Source organism: Urocitellus parryii, chromosome 1, assembly GCF_045843805.1.
Source record: "Urocitellus parryii isolate mUroPar1 chromosome 1, mUroPar1.hap1, whole genome shotgun sequence".
In the NCBI taxonomy this organism is placed as follows: Eukaryota; Metazoa; Chordata; class Mammalia; order Rodentia; family Sciuridae; genus Urocitellus; species Urocitellus parryii.
Window position 1 is genome coordinate 51214874 of NC_135531.1, and position 15867 is coordinate 51230740.

A 15867-nucleotide genomic window follows, 5' to 3' on the forward strand; every position below is an offset into this window, starting at 1 on the left:
GAGAGAGAGGGCTGGGGACAAGATATAGTTACCAAGTACTTGCACATCCCGAGGGCCTACTCTTCCAACTGTCTATAGTTTTCATCACCTCCTGCTGAGAGCCATAGCCAAGTAGGAATGATGCATGGCAATTTCCTTGTCAGCCTACCCAATGTTGCTTAGAGGGAGGACTCTCCATTGTGGAAATGGGCTTGCCTTGGACCCAGGTCATTTGCAGTGACACTGCATGAATGTTTGAGAGTTTTGATTTGAAAGGTGACTTGCTCAGGGATTAGGGCGGATCCGGGTTTAGGGTGGATCCTGCTGGGAATAGGGCGGTTCCAGGTTTAGGGCCTATCCTGCTGCCTCAGGCGCTTGCTCCTTGAGTTCCTGTTGAGTTCTCTCGGGATTCAGAGAGTATTTGGGATGCAGAGCCCGGTGGAGGTGTGGATTTTTCCCAGAACGTGTGCGTAGAGTGCCGGTGAGAGTTCGGGAATAAAGAATTGCTGTTTGAATCTACAAGGCTGTGAGTGATTTTGTGCCCAGCCAGACTGCGGCAACCTCCCAATGCCATCAAATCCACTGATGAGTTTGGGAAGTCTCATGATCCAATCACTTCCCCAAAGCCCACAAGTCTTCAAAAACATGAACCCTAGGGTGTTCATTCTAAATCTAACCCATAACACCAAGTTATTTAGGATAATAAACCCTTATTGTTATAAATGACAGAATGTGCCAGGTGTCAAAAAAGACATTATTTTTTCTGCTAATAAGCATGAAGAAGCAGCAGGCAAGAACCTCAGCTGAAAAACAGAGAATGGATAATAAAAGGTATAAGTAGTAAAAGTAGGCATGGATAATAAAAGTGGAAATGGACAATAATAACAAAGGCAGGTAGGCAGGAAAACATCTAACAGGTCAGAGAATCTGGCCGAGTCAGATTTTTGCAACACTGCAGAATGCATGAGAAGAGTGGTGGAAGGAAAAGTTAAAAAAAAGCGATTTGGTTTGCATTTCTCTGTTTGCTAGAGATGATGAGCATTTTATGCCCAGGAGTACGTACTTCATTCTTGCAGAGAGAGAGAATTTTGATATTACAATGCCTTAGAAGCTTAAATCTAAGGCATCAACTTGTCATTATGCAGACAAGGTAACTGAGTTTCAAGAAGGTTAAGTGGTTTGAAGAGAATCACAAAATTCACAGGTAGAAGTTTAAAATTAATTTACTGCCTCCCAGAAATGGTAGGATTAGGTATATGATTTAGGAAAATTATTTCAATAGCAATTTGCAGCATGAACAAGAAAGAAAAGTAATTACCTATATAGTTTAGGAGTGAAATAAATTAGATATATTGTAACTCCGACATTCTTTTACTAAGGTGCTATAGTAATGTGTTTAAAAATCTTATTCATTTTAATATGCCGGGCTGAATGAATTGTTGACTTAGCCATTAATAATTCCCTACCTTGGCTACAGACTTCACTAAAGGAAAGGAAAAACAACAACAACATCAACAACAAAAATAGACCTATCTTCCCCCAAATTGAGTTTTTGTGCTGACTATATCAGTAACATATATTGCTGCTTACGCCATGTCAATTATTCACGGAGAATGGTGAATCACTGACATGATTTCAACAACTGAGTTAATTTCAACAACTGTGAATGGGAAAAGCAATTTTCCAAAGAAAGTAAACTTCAATGAAACCTATGTTCAAATGTCATTTCTCTAAGAACAACTAAGCATCCAAGATTTTTCTAAGAGTCTACAATATTTCATTGTGTAACTTACATAATGGTTTAAGCTAACACACAATGCTAAGGAAAAACAGCAGAAGCATGTGACCATAAAAAGACAAAGCTGGTTTTCCTGTGTGGTTTGTGGAAAGTAGCCTCATTACTTTATAGTCATACCTTATAATAATCACTAGCACAACCACTCCAAGAGATGCTGAGCTGAATCTATTATACCTAAAATAATAGAGCATAACATAATACTTGTCCTCATTGATGATTACCTTAAAAGGTTTCAATAGAGCTCTATTTTTCTTTTATATATTGTCTGGATCAATCATCCAAGAAATTATCTTAACTTTCTCTGTATCTATATTTTCTAATGGCACTTGCATTGTACTTTTATAGCACCTGCCATGCCTATTATCTCACTTTCTGCTGAGTTTAAATAGTTTATCTATGTCCTGCCATCTAGCTTAATGGCACAATTTATTATTATACCTTGAAGCATTATTTTGAATTGAAAGAAGATTAACATATCTATAACACTGGTCTAAGTTTACTGGAGTTAAATGGGGCTTTGGAAAATCACTTTGTCTTCTTCCTTAAGTAGCACAATGACTAAAGTTTTGCAAGGGCACAGACTATGACATTGTGTCCCTCAGAGTACCCATACCACACAGGTATTTTTTAAGTTTGCTCAAGTAATGTAATGAACAATGACAAAAGTCCAATTTGGATGCAACCATGAGAAGCTAAATTCACCAGAGCTAATTTGGTCTATCAGGATACCCAGAAATCTACTGTGCAGGTTTGTCTCTCTCTCTCTCTCTCTCTCTCTCTCTCTCTCTCTCGCTCTTTTTTTTTTTTTTTTTAAACTGGTCACTTAGATTGTGACATTCCCCAGGCTTCAGTCACAGATCTTCCTTTCACACTGTACACATTCCACCAGATCAGTTATACATTCTTTCAGCTTTAATCTTTCCTAAGTGCATGTGGCTGACAGATCATTTTCTTTGGTTTTGATTTTTTTTCCTAAGCTAAATACTATATCTCATAATGTCTACTAGATATTTCTATTTCTATGTCAGACTAACCTCAACACAAGCTTGGAACAGAAGTCATCATCATCCACCTACACTCTGCTCCTTGTCTTATCAGTAACAAGCCCCACCCAACTACCTAACAGTGAAACCCAGATAAACTGCATTCCCTATTTTTCTTTTATTATTATTATTATTGCATTGCAATTCTTAATACATCATTATACCACAATTTATCATGTCTCTGATTGTATATAAGGTATATTGACACCAAATTCACATCTTCACACATGTATTTTGTATAATGATGACACCCATGTCAAATCAATCACCAACTGCTAGTAATTCAGCCACCAAAAATATGTCTCCAACCTATTTGTTTCTGTCCTTTTTTAATGAGACCATATCTTAGCAGGCATTATCATGACTTAATCAGAATTACTCCTAACTAGTGACTGTACCGTACTCCAGGCAAACTCCCCTCCAATCTACCCTATAGACAGAATGATTTTTCAAAATATTAATTTGCTTAAAAACTCTTGAATGACTTCCTATGATTTCTAAGATAGCATCCAAACTCCTTGTCACTACTTACAAGGTCCTTCAAGAGCCAGAAACTACCTTGTAAATCAATAATATAGTGTGGCAAAATGAATTAATGCACATGGTCTAGGAGCCAGATTGATTGGTCAGTTATGAACTTTCTCATAATAGAGGCAAGTTACTTGATTTCTCTGTTCCTGTTTTCTTATGTGTAAAATGAGAACATCAATGCTTATCCCACAGTGTGGCTGTGAAAGTTAAAGGAGATAAAATACAATATTTGCCATAGTATCTGACACATATGATAACATAGTAAATCCTTAGTAAATATTAACTATTTTTGTCATCTCTTTTTAGTTAATTTCTCACTTCTCTTCATTTGTTTGCTGAGTGACATCTGTAGCAAATATCTTTCATGTCCTCTTCACCTATCACCTCTTCCTTTACATATCTAGTGCCTCTGACTGCAATCTCCCTTCCCAGAACTCTACCCTTCCCATAATTCTTTAGGTCTAATCCCAAATGCTACATTCACTGGAAAGTCCGTCTGGCCTCTGTTGTACCCTGTTAAGAGTCCCCTAAGTGCTCCCCAAGGCCTTGTATTTTCCTTGACGTAGTACTAGTCCCACTTTGTGTAAATTTCTCTTCACTGCTAAATTGTAATTTCTGTGTGAAAAGCAACAGTGTCTATCTTGTTCACAACTGTATTCCAAAAGCATACCTAGGATAGTGCCCAGCATATAGTAGGCAGTTAATAAAGAGTGTACATTTCCTCTCAGATCCAGAGATGCTCCTCCCCAAACTGCGGAAGGTAGAAAAGTAGTGTTCCTATAACCGCTTTCTTCAAATAATCTTCAGAAAAAGTTTCCACAGAACAACAACAACAAAAAAAAAAACCCGATCTAAAAATCCTGGGAAGGGGGTGGGGATTAAGTAAAGTTGGGGCTCTAAAGCAATACTTTTCAGAATCTTTGTTATACTAAAGTAGGTTGTTAATCTCCAAGTAGGGGGAAAGGGTCTATTTACCAAATATTCTGCAACCAGGGTTCTGCAGATTTAAGTTCCCCTACTAGAACTTCTAAATGCTGGGAGTCACGAGCAGGACATCTCTGGGGTACTTAGTCTGCAGGGTTTGTCACTTTTAGGAAGGAGAGTACTCTCTGGACACAGAAATTAGGAGCTAGAAGGTACACTACTAGTTATCCTTTAACAAAGCTCCTTCTTAAACTGAGGCCACAAAGGGAAAAGCAACTGGTCTACTGCCACACAGCGACTACACACAACAGGAAGAGCTGGAAGTACACTTGCATTTCGTCTCCGTGTCTTCCAGTCCAAATGCCTCTGGCTACCTGGGTCCACCAAGTATTCCCACTTCAAATTTTATTTTTAAGGCATACCAAAGTGAAAGCCATTTCTTCTCGGCCGCCGGTCCCCTTTGGCCTACCATTCCTCACTTCTCTCCCTTCTACAATACACTTTTCCTATAATCCTGTGCAGTAGGGCTTGGCTAGGGGCGACGACAATACCTTTTTTTTTTTTCCTTTAGACTTGTAAACTTCTTCGTGTAGGACAACCAAATCAGGTTGGGCCTCCGCCTAAATCCCCATGGGCGCTGCTCCCTACACTCCCTACTCCCTACACCGTACCCTATCCTACTTCACCCCACCGGTTCCCCTTCCTCTCCCGGACACCGGGACCCCACTGTTGGTCTTCACCTGGGACTGCCATGACGCTCGTAAGAGGGGTCGTTGAAGCCCTTAGGTTCCGAGAACGCGTTTGCTTCCCGCCGGCTGTGAAGACAACACACAAAGCGACCTCTTGTACCCGCGCCGCGACACCTTTCCGACGGTGGGGAAAAGCCTGATAAGCCTCTGGGGCTGGCGGAACCAAGTAGCCACGGATGCTGTTTCCGGGCGACTAATATTGCAGAACATACGTGGTCTGAACCATTACTGCCAGCTTCGGGAACTATGTGTTTACCTGCACCCTAGTGAAGTGAACACCGCCAGGATTTACGTATTATTTCTTTTTATTTCGTTATAAATAATAATGTCTAATATTATATTAGTATATAACAGCTTTGTAATCATTTTTTGTTTTCTGGAGAACACGGGAGTCACCCTTCTCATGGTTAGCGGTGCTCGGGTCCAGGAGCAACATGGCGGCGTCCGTGAGGGGCTAGTTTTGAGGCAGGATAGTATTTGGTGTCGCTGTCTTGGGTGACAGTGACCGAGTGGAACTTTTCCTGACAACACAACTTAAGGAATTGTGTTCTGATAGGCGTCCGAATTTAGTGACTGGCTGGCCTCTGGCGTCCTCACTAAGGAGCGGATTCCTGAGCACTGAGCAGGATGAGCAACATCTACATCCAGGAGCCTCCCACGAACGGGAAGGTGAGCACCTCACCTATGGTTCCTGGGTTCCTCAAATGAGATCTGCCCGATAGAGGGGTTCAGGGATCTTAGGGTTGAAAAAAGACCACAGAAACCTAGTTCCTTTCCCTGCCTAAGGACAGTGTTGCATCTAAAACACCAAAGTTGGCACTTCTCAGCATAGGCTTGAAAAAGTCCTGAAGTGGAGATGTCTCTCTCTGTCTGCTTTCTGGCCCGGTTTCCTGCTTTGTCCCAACTCTCGCAGCTGTCTTCTAGCGTCTCCGGGTTTTTAAAGTACAATTTTGAGTTTCATATATTCTTAGCTTAACTTGGAGAGCGATCATTCTCCATTCTCTCTGTACTTACTTATTGAGCACTTGCTAGGGACCGGGCACTATCTTAGCTGTTAACATAGGATAGCTATGGTTTACTTTGACAGGCAGGCAGGTGAAGAAGAACCTTTGGCATGTCTGATAAATGAGCTTTTGGAAAGAAGATTTTTGTCTCTATGGCAGTGATTTAGGAGTAAGCAACTGGGAATGTTGGGGGAAAGAACCATGCAGCAGACATCTATTGAGCTGGTCTTAAAACAAAGTAGTTATCAGAGAAAATGGAGAATGTTACCACATTAGAATGGGAGAGGATTTTCTTTTTCTTTTTTTAATACTTAGTTTTTAGTTTTCGGTGGACACAACATCTTTATTTTATTTTAATGTGGTGCTGAGTATCGAACCCAGCGTCCTGCACATGCCAGACTAGTGCGCTACCGCTTGAGCCACATCCCTAGCCCCAAGGGAGAGGATTTTCTGATAGATTTGATGTCCAAGGCATGAAACTTCCCATCCAGGGTGTTCATGTATCTTTTGATGCAAAGGAGACAATTGTGAAATGTATCACCTGAGTTCTTGAACAGAGACCTAGTCCATATCACATATTAAATGTGATAAACCAGCAAAATGGCAAATATAATGGGATTGGAAGTATGTGGTTGAGGGATTGGGGACACAGTTCAGTAATAGAAGGTTTATTTATCATGCACAAGACCCTGAGTTCAATCCCCAGTAAATACACACACACACACACACACACACAAATGTGTAAAGTTGAATTGAGATAAAACTACATGTATATAAAATGCAATTCTGTTGGTAATTTTATCACAAATCACTTATACAATCTTTTATTCATTGAAATTTGGTAATGTAATCAGGGCAATTTGAAAGTCAAAAACAAAAATGCTATAATTCCCAGCGCCCCCACCAAAAACAATTAGTGGGTATCTGAGGCAAACACTTCTTTGCTGTTTGAACTTTTCCTGGGCATTATAGGTGAGCATCCCCATCCTAATCTCACTCACACCCCACCCCACTTCACATCAGTGTGAAAACTAAAAAACACCTACCTCTTTCTATTTCTAAATGTTTCTTGGGGCCTGTGTTAACACCAAATGGTAAACACTGGTAGAGACTAGATTGCCTGTCTCACCAGGCAGGGCCTTCACAGTTGCTATTCCTCTTTCCGGTGTGCTGTTTTACTGCTCCCATGTCAACCTTAGCAAGAAGGCCTTACTTATCTATTTTCTGTGAAATTGCAAACCTTAATCAGGCCCTGCATCCCATTATCTCTGGCTGTCTTAACTTCTTTATGTTTTTTTTTCCTACAGTATTTATTATTTGTTTATTGTATTCTGTCCTCTACCTTTACTGTGTAGAATGCAAACACTGTAGGTGCAGAGACAAGAATCTAGAATAGTGCTTGACACATAGTAGAAGGAGTTCAAATATTTACTGAAAAAATGAATGAGTGGATGGGTGAATTAATATTACATTTCTCTTAACTTCTGAAATATACTAAGCTTTGAGGAGTTTGAAGTATACTGTTGCTCACTGAAGGAAGATTTAGTTGCTTTATTCTAGAGGATAGTTTAGCATGGTCATATAGATGAAAAGCTTTGACAAGGATACATTATAAATGTTTATTGAGCATCCAACACATGTCAGGCTTTATATTAGGTTTAAGAGATGCTCTGAGGAGGGGGGGGACTGCTTCATACCTGTTATGCACTCAGTTGAGTGAAATATATGTTGAACAAATAATTATGTAAATAAAGGTATAATTATAAGTTGTGATTAATGCAGCCTGTCTTTTGAAGAGAAATGGGCTGAAAGAGAACATAAGGCATGCCTCATCCAAGTTTTTTTCCAAAATCCATTTGGGACTTTTTCTAGCACAAGGATTGAGGAGATTGAAAATTTAAAGTTCTGTACTGCAGAGAGCATGGGCCAAGAAAGAATGTAAAGCAGATGTAATAATTACAAGTGTGTCAATGAATGTTTAATGCCTTTACTGTCTAATGGTACATTAGGCATTGAAAGTATACAGAGATATTTAGAATAAATGGGACAAAATTCCTCCCTTCAAAGAGCATGGTATCAACTTAGAAAATAATTGATACACGATGGCAGTTATTGACCCCTGGATGTTGTCCATAAGTGTCTTATTTTGCTGTGTTGTGCTCTAAACTTAGCTCCTAAAGGTAAGGCACAGAAATGTAGCACTTGATAGAGATTTTCATAAGTATAAGATAATCTATTGAGGTTGAAATTTCTCCATATTATGATCACATAATCTAAATTGCCAACATCTTATTTGGGTCCTTTAAGAAAAGGAACCACTGAGGTCTGACAAAGTAGTCATGACCAAAGGAGGAAGGAGTCAAGCCTTCTTTATTAATTCAGTAGCTTTGTCAAATGAAACAATTAAGAAACCATGTAGTCAAGGTAGCCCAACCATATGTGCATTCTTACTGCTAGGAATAAATTGCCTAGAGCAAAAATATGTATATTTATCTATGAATAATATTTAGAATAATAATGGCTATCATTTTAAATTTTATTTTTTTTATATATATACATGACTGCAGAATGCATTGTGGCATATTATACTTCCCTGGCGTATAACTTATTCTAATTAGGATCCTATTCTTGTGATTGTGTACAATGTGGAGTTACCCTGGTCATGTATTCAAATCAAGGATAGGAAAGTTATGTCCTATTTTTCTACTGTCCTTCCTATCCCCCTCCTCCTCTCTTCCCTTCATTCTCCTTTTCTAATCCAATGAACTTCTATTCTTCCCCTCCCACCCTCCCTTGTTGTGGGTTAGCATCCATGTCAGAGAGAACATTCAGCCTTTGGTTTTTTGGAAATGGCTTATTTCACTTAGCATGATATTTTCCAGTTCCATCCATTTACTGGCAAATGCCATAATTCCATTCTTATTTATGGCTGAGTAATTTTCCATTGTGTATTTATATCACATTTTCTTTATTCATTCATCTGTTGAAGGATACTTAGGTTGGTTCCATAGCTTGGCTATTGTGAATTGAGTTGCTGTAAACATTGATATGGCCGCATCACTGTAGCATGCTGATTTTAAGTCCTTTGGGTATAGATGGAGGAGTGGGATAACTGGATCAAATGGTAGTTCCATTCCAGTTTTCCATAGTGGTTGTACAAATTTGCACTCCCACCAGCAATGTATAAGAGTACCTTTCTTCCCACATCCTCACCAACATTTATTATTACTTGTTTTCTTTATGATTATGGCTCTCATTTTTTGAGCACTTATTTGTGAAGCACTACTCTAAGCAGTCTTTAGAGTAGTTCATTTTGTCCTGCAGCAAACCTATGAAGATATTATCCCTGTTTATAGATGGAGAATTGAATCATACACATGTTAGATACCTTGCCCAAGCTAAGAAAGATAGTAAGTGGAAGTGTCATCTTTGATGTTGGGTAGCCTGTGGTGGGAGGGATGATGTGCATTGGTTTGTTTTTTTTTATAGCAGTGATTGTACGTACATACATCCTAAAATGTGAAAAGCCATTCATTCTTGGAAGTTGGGAGAAAATCTACATCTACTTGTATTTATCTTCTCTTTTATTTGTTTAAGTGTAAGAGTTTATATATATTTAAAAATCATGTAAGTTCAATTACTTGTTCAGTCACTTTTTTTCTATCATGATGTGGTTTAATGACTGGCTAACTGGATTTAGAAACCTCACAAATTTCATATTGAAGATAATATTAGTATAAATATAGTCAAATAATAAGAAAATGGTAGAATTGATGCCTCAGAATGGGAAGTCTGTGAAAAATTTAGAATTATGAATTTATTATCAAGATTATTTGAAATATGAATTTTTGTTTATTAATGTTAATGGTAAACTTTAAAAATATATATATATATTTGTTTGAAATACTTATCACTATAAGTATAGAAACCATTGCACAATCTCTCTTTTGTTGTGGAGGATTGAACCCAGGGGTGCTTCACCACTGAGTCACATCACTAGTCCTTTTTATTTTGAGATAGTCTCCCTAAACTGCTAAGGGTCTCATTAAGTTGCTGAGGCTGGCCTCCAACTTGTGACACTTTTACCTAAGCCTTCTGAATTGCTGGGATTATAGGTGTGTACTATCATATATGACCTTTTCATATTCTTTATTTTTTATGACTCAATTATTTAATAATGTTCAATTTTGCAACAAAATTATAAATATGTTTTTTATGAAGTCTACTGGTCTAATATTTCTGATGAAAGTAGTATTTAAATTGAGATATGCTATGAGTATAAATATATATTATAATTCAAAGAGCTAATAATAAAAAAGAATATAATATTATTCATTAATCATTTTATATAAATTATACACAATGAGATTTTTTTCATACACATACAGCACAATTTTTCATATCTCTGGTTGTACACAAAATAGAATCATATCCTTTGTGTCTTCATACATGTACTTAGTGTAATGATGACCATTGTATCCACCGTCTTTCCTACCCCTATTCTCCCTCCTTTCAGCTCTCTCCTCTTTTCCCCTTTGTCCTATCTAGAGTTCATTTAATCCCCCCTCAGCATATTATGAATCAGCATTCTTAAATCAGAGAAATCATTCGGCATTTGGTTTTTTGGATTGGCTAATTTCACTTAGGATTATATTTTCCAGCTCCATCCATTTACCTGCAAATGCCATGATTTTATTCTTTTAATGCTGAATAATATTCCATTGTGTATATATACCACATTTTCTTTATCCATTCATCTACTGAAGGGCATCTAGGTTGGTTCCACAGTTTAGCTATTGTGAATTTTGCAGCAATAAACATTGATGTGGTTGTGTTCCTGTAATATGCTGATTTTAAGTCCTTTGGGGTATAAACCGAGGAGTGGGATAGCTGGGTCAAATGGTGGTTCCATTCCCAGTTTTCCAAGGAATCTCTATACTGCTTTCCAGATTGGCTGCACCATTTTGCAATCCCACCAGCAATGTAAGAGTGTGCCATTTCCCCCACATCCTCGCCAAAACTTATTGTTGTTTGTGTCTTTCATAGCTGCCATTCTGATTGGAGGAAGATGAAATCTTAGTTTTGATTTGCATTTCTCTAATTGGTAGTGATGTTGAACATTTTCTCATGTATTTGTTGATTGTGTATCTTCTTCTGAGAAGTGCCTATTCAGTTCCTTAGCCCATTTATTGATTGGGTTTTTTTTTGTTGTTGTTGTTTGTTTTGTTTTTGGTGTTAAGTTTTTTGAGTTCTTCATATATCCTGGGGATTAGTGCTCTATCTGATGTGCATGTGGCAAAAATTTGCTCCCGAAATGTAAGCTCTCTCTTCAACTCATTGATTGTTTTGCTGAAAAACAAGTTTTTTAGTTTGAGTCCATCCCTTTTATTAATTCTTGATTTTATTTCTTGCACTTTTCATATTCTTGATTGAGTTTTCAAGACATTTGAAAACTAAGTGTGGGAAAAAAGAAAATAGACCTTTTGAATAATTTGAAAGCAACATTATACCAAATGAAAGAAGCCACATATTCAGTGATTCCATTTATACGCAATGTCCATTTGGCAGGTACATGCAGATAGAAAGTAGATTATTGTGCCATAGGGAAATAGGTACTGATTGATAATGGGTACAAAGTTTCTTTTTAGGGTGATAAAATGTTATGGAATTAATGGCAATGATTGCTCAACACTGTGACTATACTAAAAACCACTGAATTTTTTACTTTAAAAGGGTGAAATGTTTGATATGTGGATTATATTTTAATAAACTTAAACAGATTCATTATACCATTAATAATAAATAAGAATTATTTTAAAATATTGTTTATTTAATCTTATAAAATCTTATTTTATTTGATATATCATATATATTACAGCAATGTAGTACTACATATATTTAAGTTTTAGAAATGAGCTCTAAGCCTTTACTTATTCTCCAGCCTCACTTTTCATTCTCTTCTCCTGTCCCCTCCCTCCCTCCTTCCCTTCCTTTCTCTCTCCCTCTCCTTCTTTCCTTCACAGAACTAGGGATTGAACCCAAAGGTATTATACCTCTGGGTTACATTCCCAGCACTTTTTATTTATTTACTTATTTTTGAGGCTGGTTTTTGCTAATTGCCCAGCCTGGCCTGAGTTTGTGATCCTCCTGCCTCAGGTTTGCAGTAACTGGGATTGCAATACCACTGTGCCAGGACTTTTTAAATTTTTTGCTAATCAGTTTGCACACTTTCAAAAAATTTGGAGAGCATTGCTTTACAAAGTAAAGAAAACGTGTTAACATTTTCTTTACCAAATAGTGCCTCATTTTAGCTATATAAGGGGATAATGAAATAGGACAGGATAATGTCTTTTTAGGTGTACAATACTTTAAAGATTTGGATGTATATCAAGCTTCATGGAAAAATCAGAAGACACTGCATAGTTTTGTTCCAGATCCGTTCTCAGTAGAAGGAGTTTTTCAGTCTTCCCATTTATAGCCTAATGTTTATTTCCCAGGGAAGTGAGAATCAAGTTGGGTTGGTTTGTCTCTATCCATTATAGAATATCTCTTGTGCACTGTTTCATGCCAAGCTATGCTAGAAGGTCTTACTTTCCATATATTCAGCCAATATATAATTGCTTTTGACTTAAGCATTTTTCTCTACTCAAATCAGTTGTGACCAGGGCAATCTCAGGGATTTCTTTTGAGATATATGGCAGGGTTCTAGAACTTGAAGAACTTTTTTTTTTTTTTCAGAATAGTATAGAAAATATGGAGAACTTTTTGGAGGCAGTATGATGATATAGGGAAAGCTTTATTCTTTATATTCTTTACAGTCTGAAAACTTTTGGCTTAAATTCTATATTTTTTATAGTCTGAACTTTTGGCTTAAATCATTCACTGTGAAATCTTGGATAAAGGTATTCTGAGTTTCTGGTTTGTTCATCAGTAACACGGGATTAATAATACCTACCTTGTAGGTTAGAATTTAATGGAATAAAGTATCCAAAATGTCTGGCATAGAAGCTGACATGGGAGACATTTTAGCAAATGTTCCCTGTTTGGTACTAAATGGATTAAGAAAATTGTGCATGTTTGCATTTCTAATTCTTTTATATTTCCTTAGCAGTTAAGGAAACTATTTAAAAATCTACCTCAGTGCAGATATTTTCATTTCTCCCATTCTCGTGGTCACTGAAGAGTATTTGTAGCAGAACTATGTAGCTTGTAGAAGCCCAGAAAGATTTAATGAATTCATCAATGTTTTTTTTTAAGAGAGAGTGAGAGAGGAGAGAGAGAGTGAGAGTGAGAGAGAGAGAGAGAGAGAGAGAGAGAGAGAGAGAGAATTTTTTTTTTAATATTTATTTTTTAGTTCTCAGCGGACACAACATCTTTGTTGGTATGTGGTGCTGAGGATCAAACCCGGGCCGCACGCCTGCCAGGCGAGCGCGCTACCGCTGAGCCACATCCCCAGCCCCTGAATTCATCACTGTTATAAAAATTCATGGCAGCATTATCCGAACTTCTGAAATAGAAATTGAAGGGTAGTTGTAGCAAAAAATGTACTGAATAGAAAGAGGTGATTGAAATGCTTTTCTTTTTTAAAAACTATTTTTTAATTGTAAATGGATACAAAATGTTTATTTACTTATTTTCATGTGGTGCTGAGGATCAAACTGAGTGCCTCACACATGCAAGGCAAGTGCTCTGCCACTGAGCTACAGCCCCAGTCCTGAAATGCTCTTCTTGCTTTGCTAACTCAGCTTTCTTAACTTGGGCAGTTTGCAACTCTTAGGCATCCCTACAAGGCAGGGGCATGGAGTTAATTGAATGGTTTGTATGCTTCCTCCATTTCCAAAAAAGTGTTTTTGTGAAAACTAATGCAGGAGTTTTAGGGGAAAAAAAGAAGTATGGCTTCTATCAATGATGGTGACTTTCTCTGAGAATCAGTTATTTTTAAAATAGTGTACACTGCATATACTTTATTTGTAAGAACTTTCTAAATTATTGTGGTGGCCACAATTTTGACATTGATCAAGTTTGGTGTACTTGGGGCAAAAAGGGAAAAGATGGATGCCATAGTGTTCAAACTTAGGGTTTAACATTCCTCCTCCTGCTCCTCCTCTTCCTCCTCTTCTTCCTCCTCCTCCTCTTCTTCTTTTTGTTATTTGTGGTTATTAGTAAGTCAGTTATAAACTGTTGCCTCCTGCATACTCACTAGGGGTTCTGGTTGTTTAACCAAGAAGTAATCACTGCCATGAGCAGGTGGAAAGGAAGTTATCAAAGGCTTCTATTTACTTTTAAAACATATCATTTTAGTCTGAATCAGAATTAGATTAAGAATATTATTCCATAAATTATGAGTAGCAAATGAAAAAGTAGAGTCACAGTGTAATTATAAATGAGTAATTATAAAATTATAATGTCATAATTTAATGAATCTGCATTTAAATTTCTTAATACACCAATTTTATTGGAAATAATGATGAGAAACAATTATAAAAAGTTTGATTATCATCTTTAAATAATTAAGTTCTTTCTGTGATTAAAAAATGGTATATATTATTTTTTCTTAAATCCTAAACTATTTCTGAAAATGATATATTGAGAGATCTAAATGTATAATAATTTACAGTGCATATTTGAAATTTTGTTTAGTATAAAAACAAAAGTCAAGCAGTTTCTAATGTTCTGAAATCAGAAAGTCATTGGTGAATGCTTCAAATTGAATAGTGATTCAACTCATTATCAAAATGTTAATATAATGATATAATATTCTTTCTGCAGGTTTTATTGAAAACTACAGCTGGAGATATTGACATAGAATTGTGGTCAAAAGAAGCACCTAAAGCTTGCAGAAATTTCATTCAGCTTTGTTTGGAAGGTAATTATAATTCTTGAGAAATCATAGTTAGTTTAAAAATAAACTGTAGTGTATTTTTCACAACATTGAAGATTGGTGTTGGATAGTGGTAATGAGTAGTGCGTGTTGATATGAGTGATATGGTCTTGAGCTATGTGTCAGAAAATAGAGAGGGGAGATAACACTTTTTCCAAAATAAACCTATATGGTTTTAACAGAAATTTATTTTAGCAAATAATACTTTGATCATTTTTTTAATTCTTTAATATTCTAAATACAGATATTTCCTAAGATTGTCTCTAGTTCTGTTGTCTTCACTCTTCTGTTATTACTTTCATGCAAATGGCTCTCACAATTAGAACTCCAGCCATTTCTTCCCTTCTTAGCACCAGTATGGAATGACTTAGTGGACTTTTCTTCTGGAACCTTATAATGTCAGCTACAACTAAACTAATGTAAGACTAAATTTATCAAATTTTTTTTCCCCAGATTGCCTTGACTTTCACCTTCCTTACTGCAGTTGCCTGTTATCTGGTCTTTCTGACTTTCATCTTTAATTTCTTTTTCTTCTATTTAATCTTCTAATATTTGAATTCTCAGGCAGTTTGGCTTCCTAGCTTTCTAATTTTATTTCTCATTGCATTAACCATGTGGTTTCAGCTATTACCTTTATTTCCTGAACATTTCCTTCTCACTTTCACTTTCCTTACACTTTCATGAATATCCTCATACTGGTTTTCCTTTGTTGTTGTTGTTGTTTAAGAGTGTTTTCTCTTTTCATTTTTTAGTACCTAGCTTTTAATATCTGTTCAAAATTCCAGTTTTTCTGTAGTCTTCCATCTAGCATTCACTAATGTTATTATCAATGTCTATTTTTTTTTAAGATTTGAATCATAAGGTGATGACTTTTCTTTTAAAAATGTTACAGAAATTTACATTCACTTGAGTGTTTTCCACTTCACAATATTTTCTTATCAAACTAAACATTTCTAAC

The 15867-nt window shown here is 36.6% G+C and overlaps 2 protein-coding genes across 2 annotated transcripts in view; one reads left to right on the top strand and one right to left on the bottom strand.

Moving 5' to 3' along the window:
* The window catches only part of Srek1ip1 (SREK1 interacting protein 1), a 38013-nt gene extending 32838 nt beyond the window's left edge, over positions 1-5175 (bottom strand). Inside the window, exon 1 of the mRNA XM_026390850.2 lies at positions 5016-5175. Coding sequence (XP_026246635.2) covers positions 5016-5028 — 13 coding nt within the window. The 5' untranslated portion in view covers positions 5029-5175. The remainder of the gene's footprint in view (positions 1-5015) is intronic.
* A 273-nt stretch (positions 5176-5448) lies between these two features.
* Cwc27 (CWC27 spliceosome associated cyclophilin) overlaps positions 5449-15867 on the top strand; it is a 212955-nt gene continuing 202536 nt past the window's right edge. Inside the window, exons 1-2 of the mRNA XM_026390852.2 lie at positions 5449-5693; positions 14798-14894. Of these exons, the coding sequence (XP_026246637.2) occupies positions 5652-5693; positions 14798-14894 (139 nt within the window). The 5' untranslated portion in view covers positions 5449-5651. The remainder of the gene's footprint in view (positions 5694-14797; positions 14895-15867) is intronic.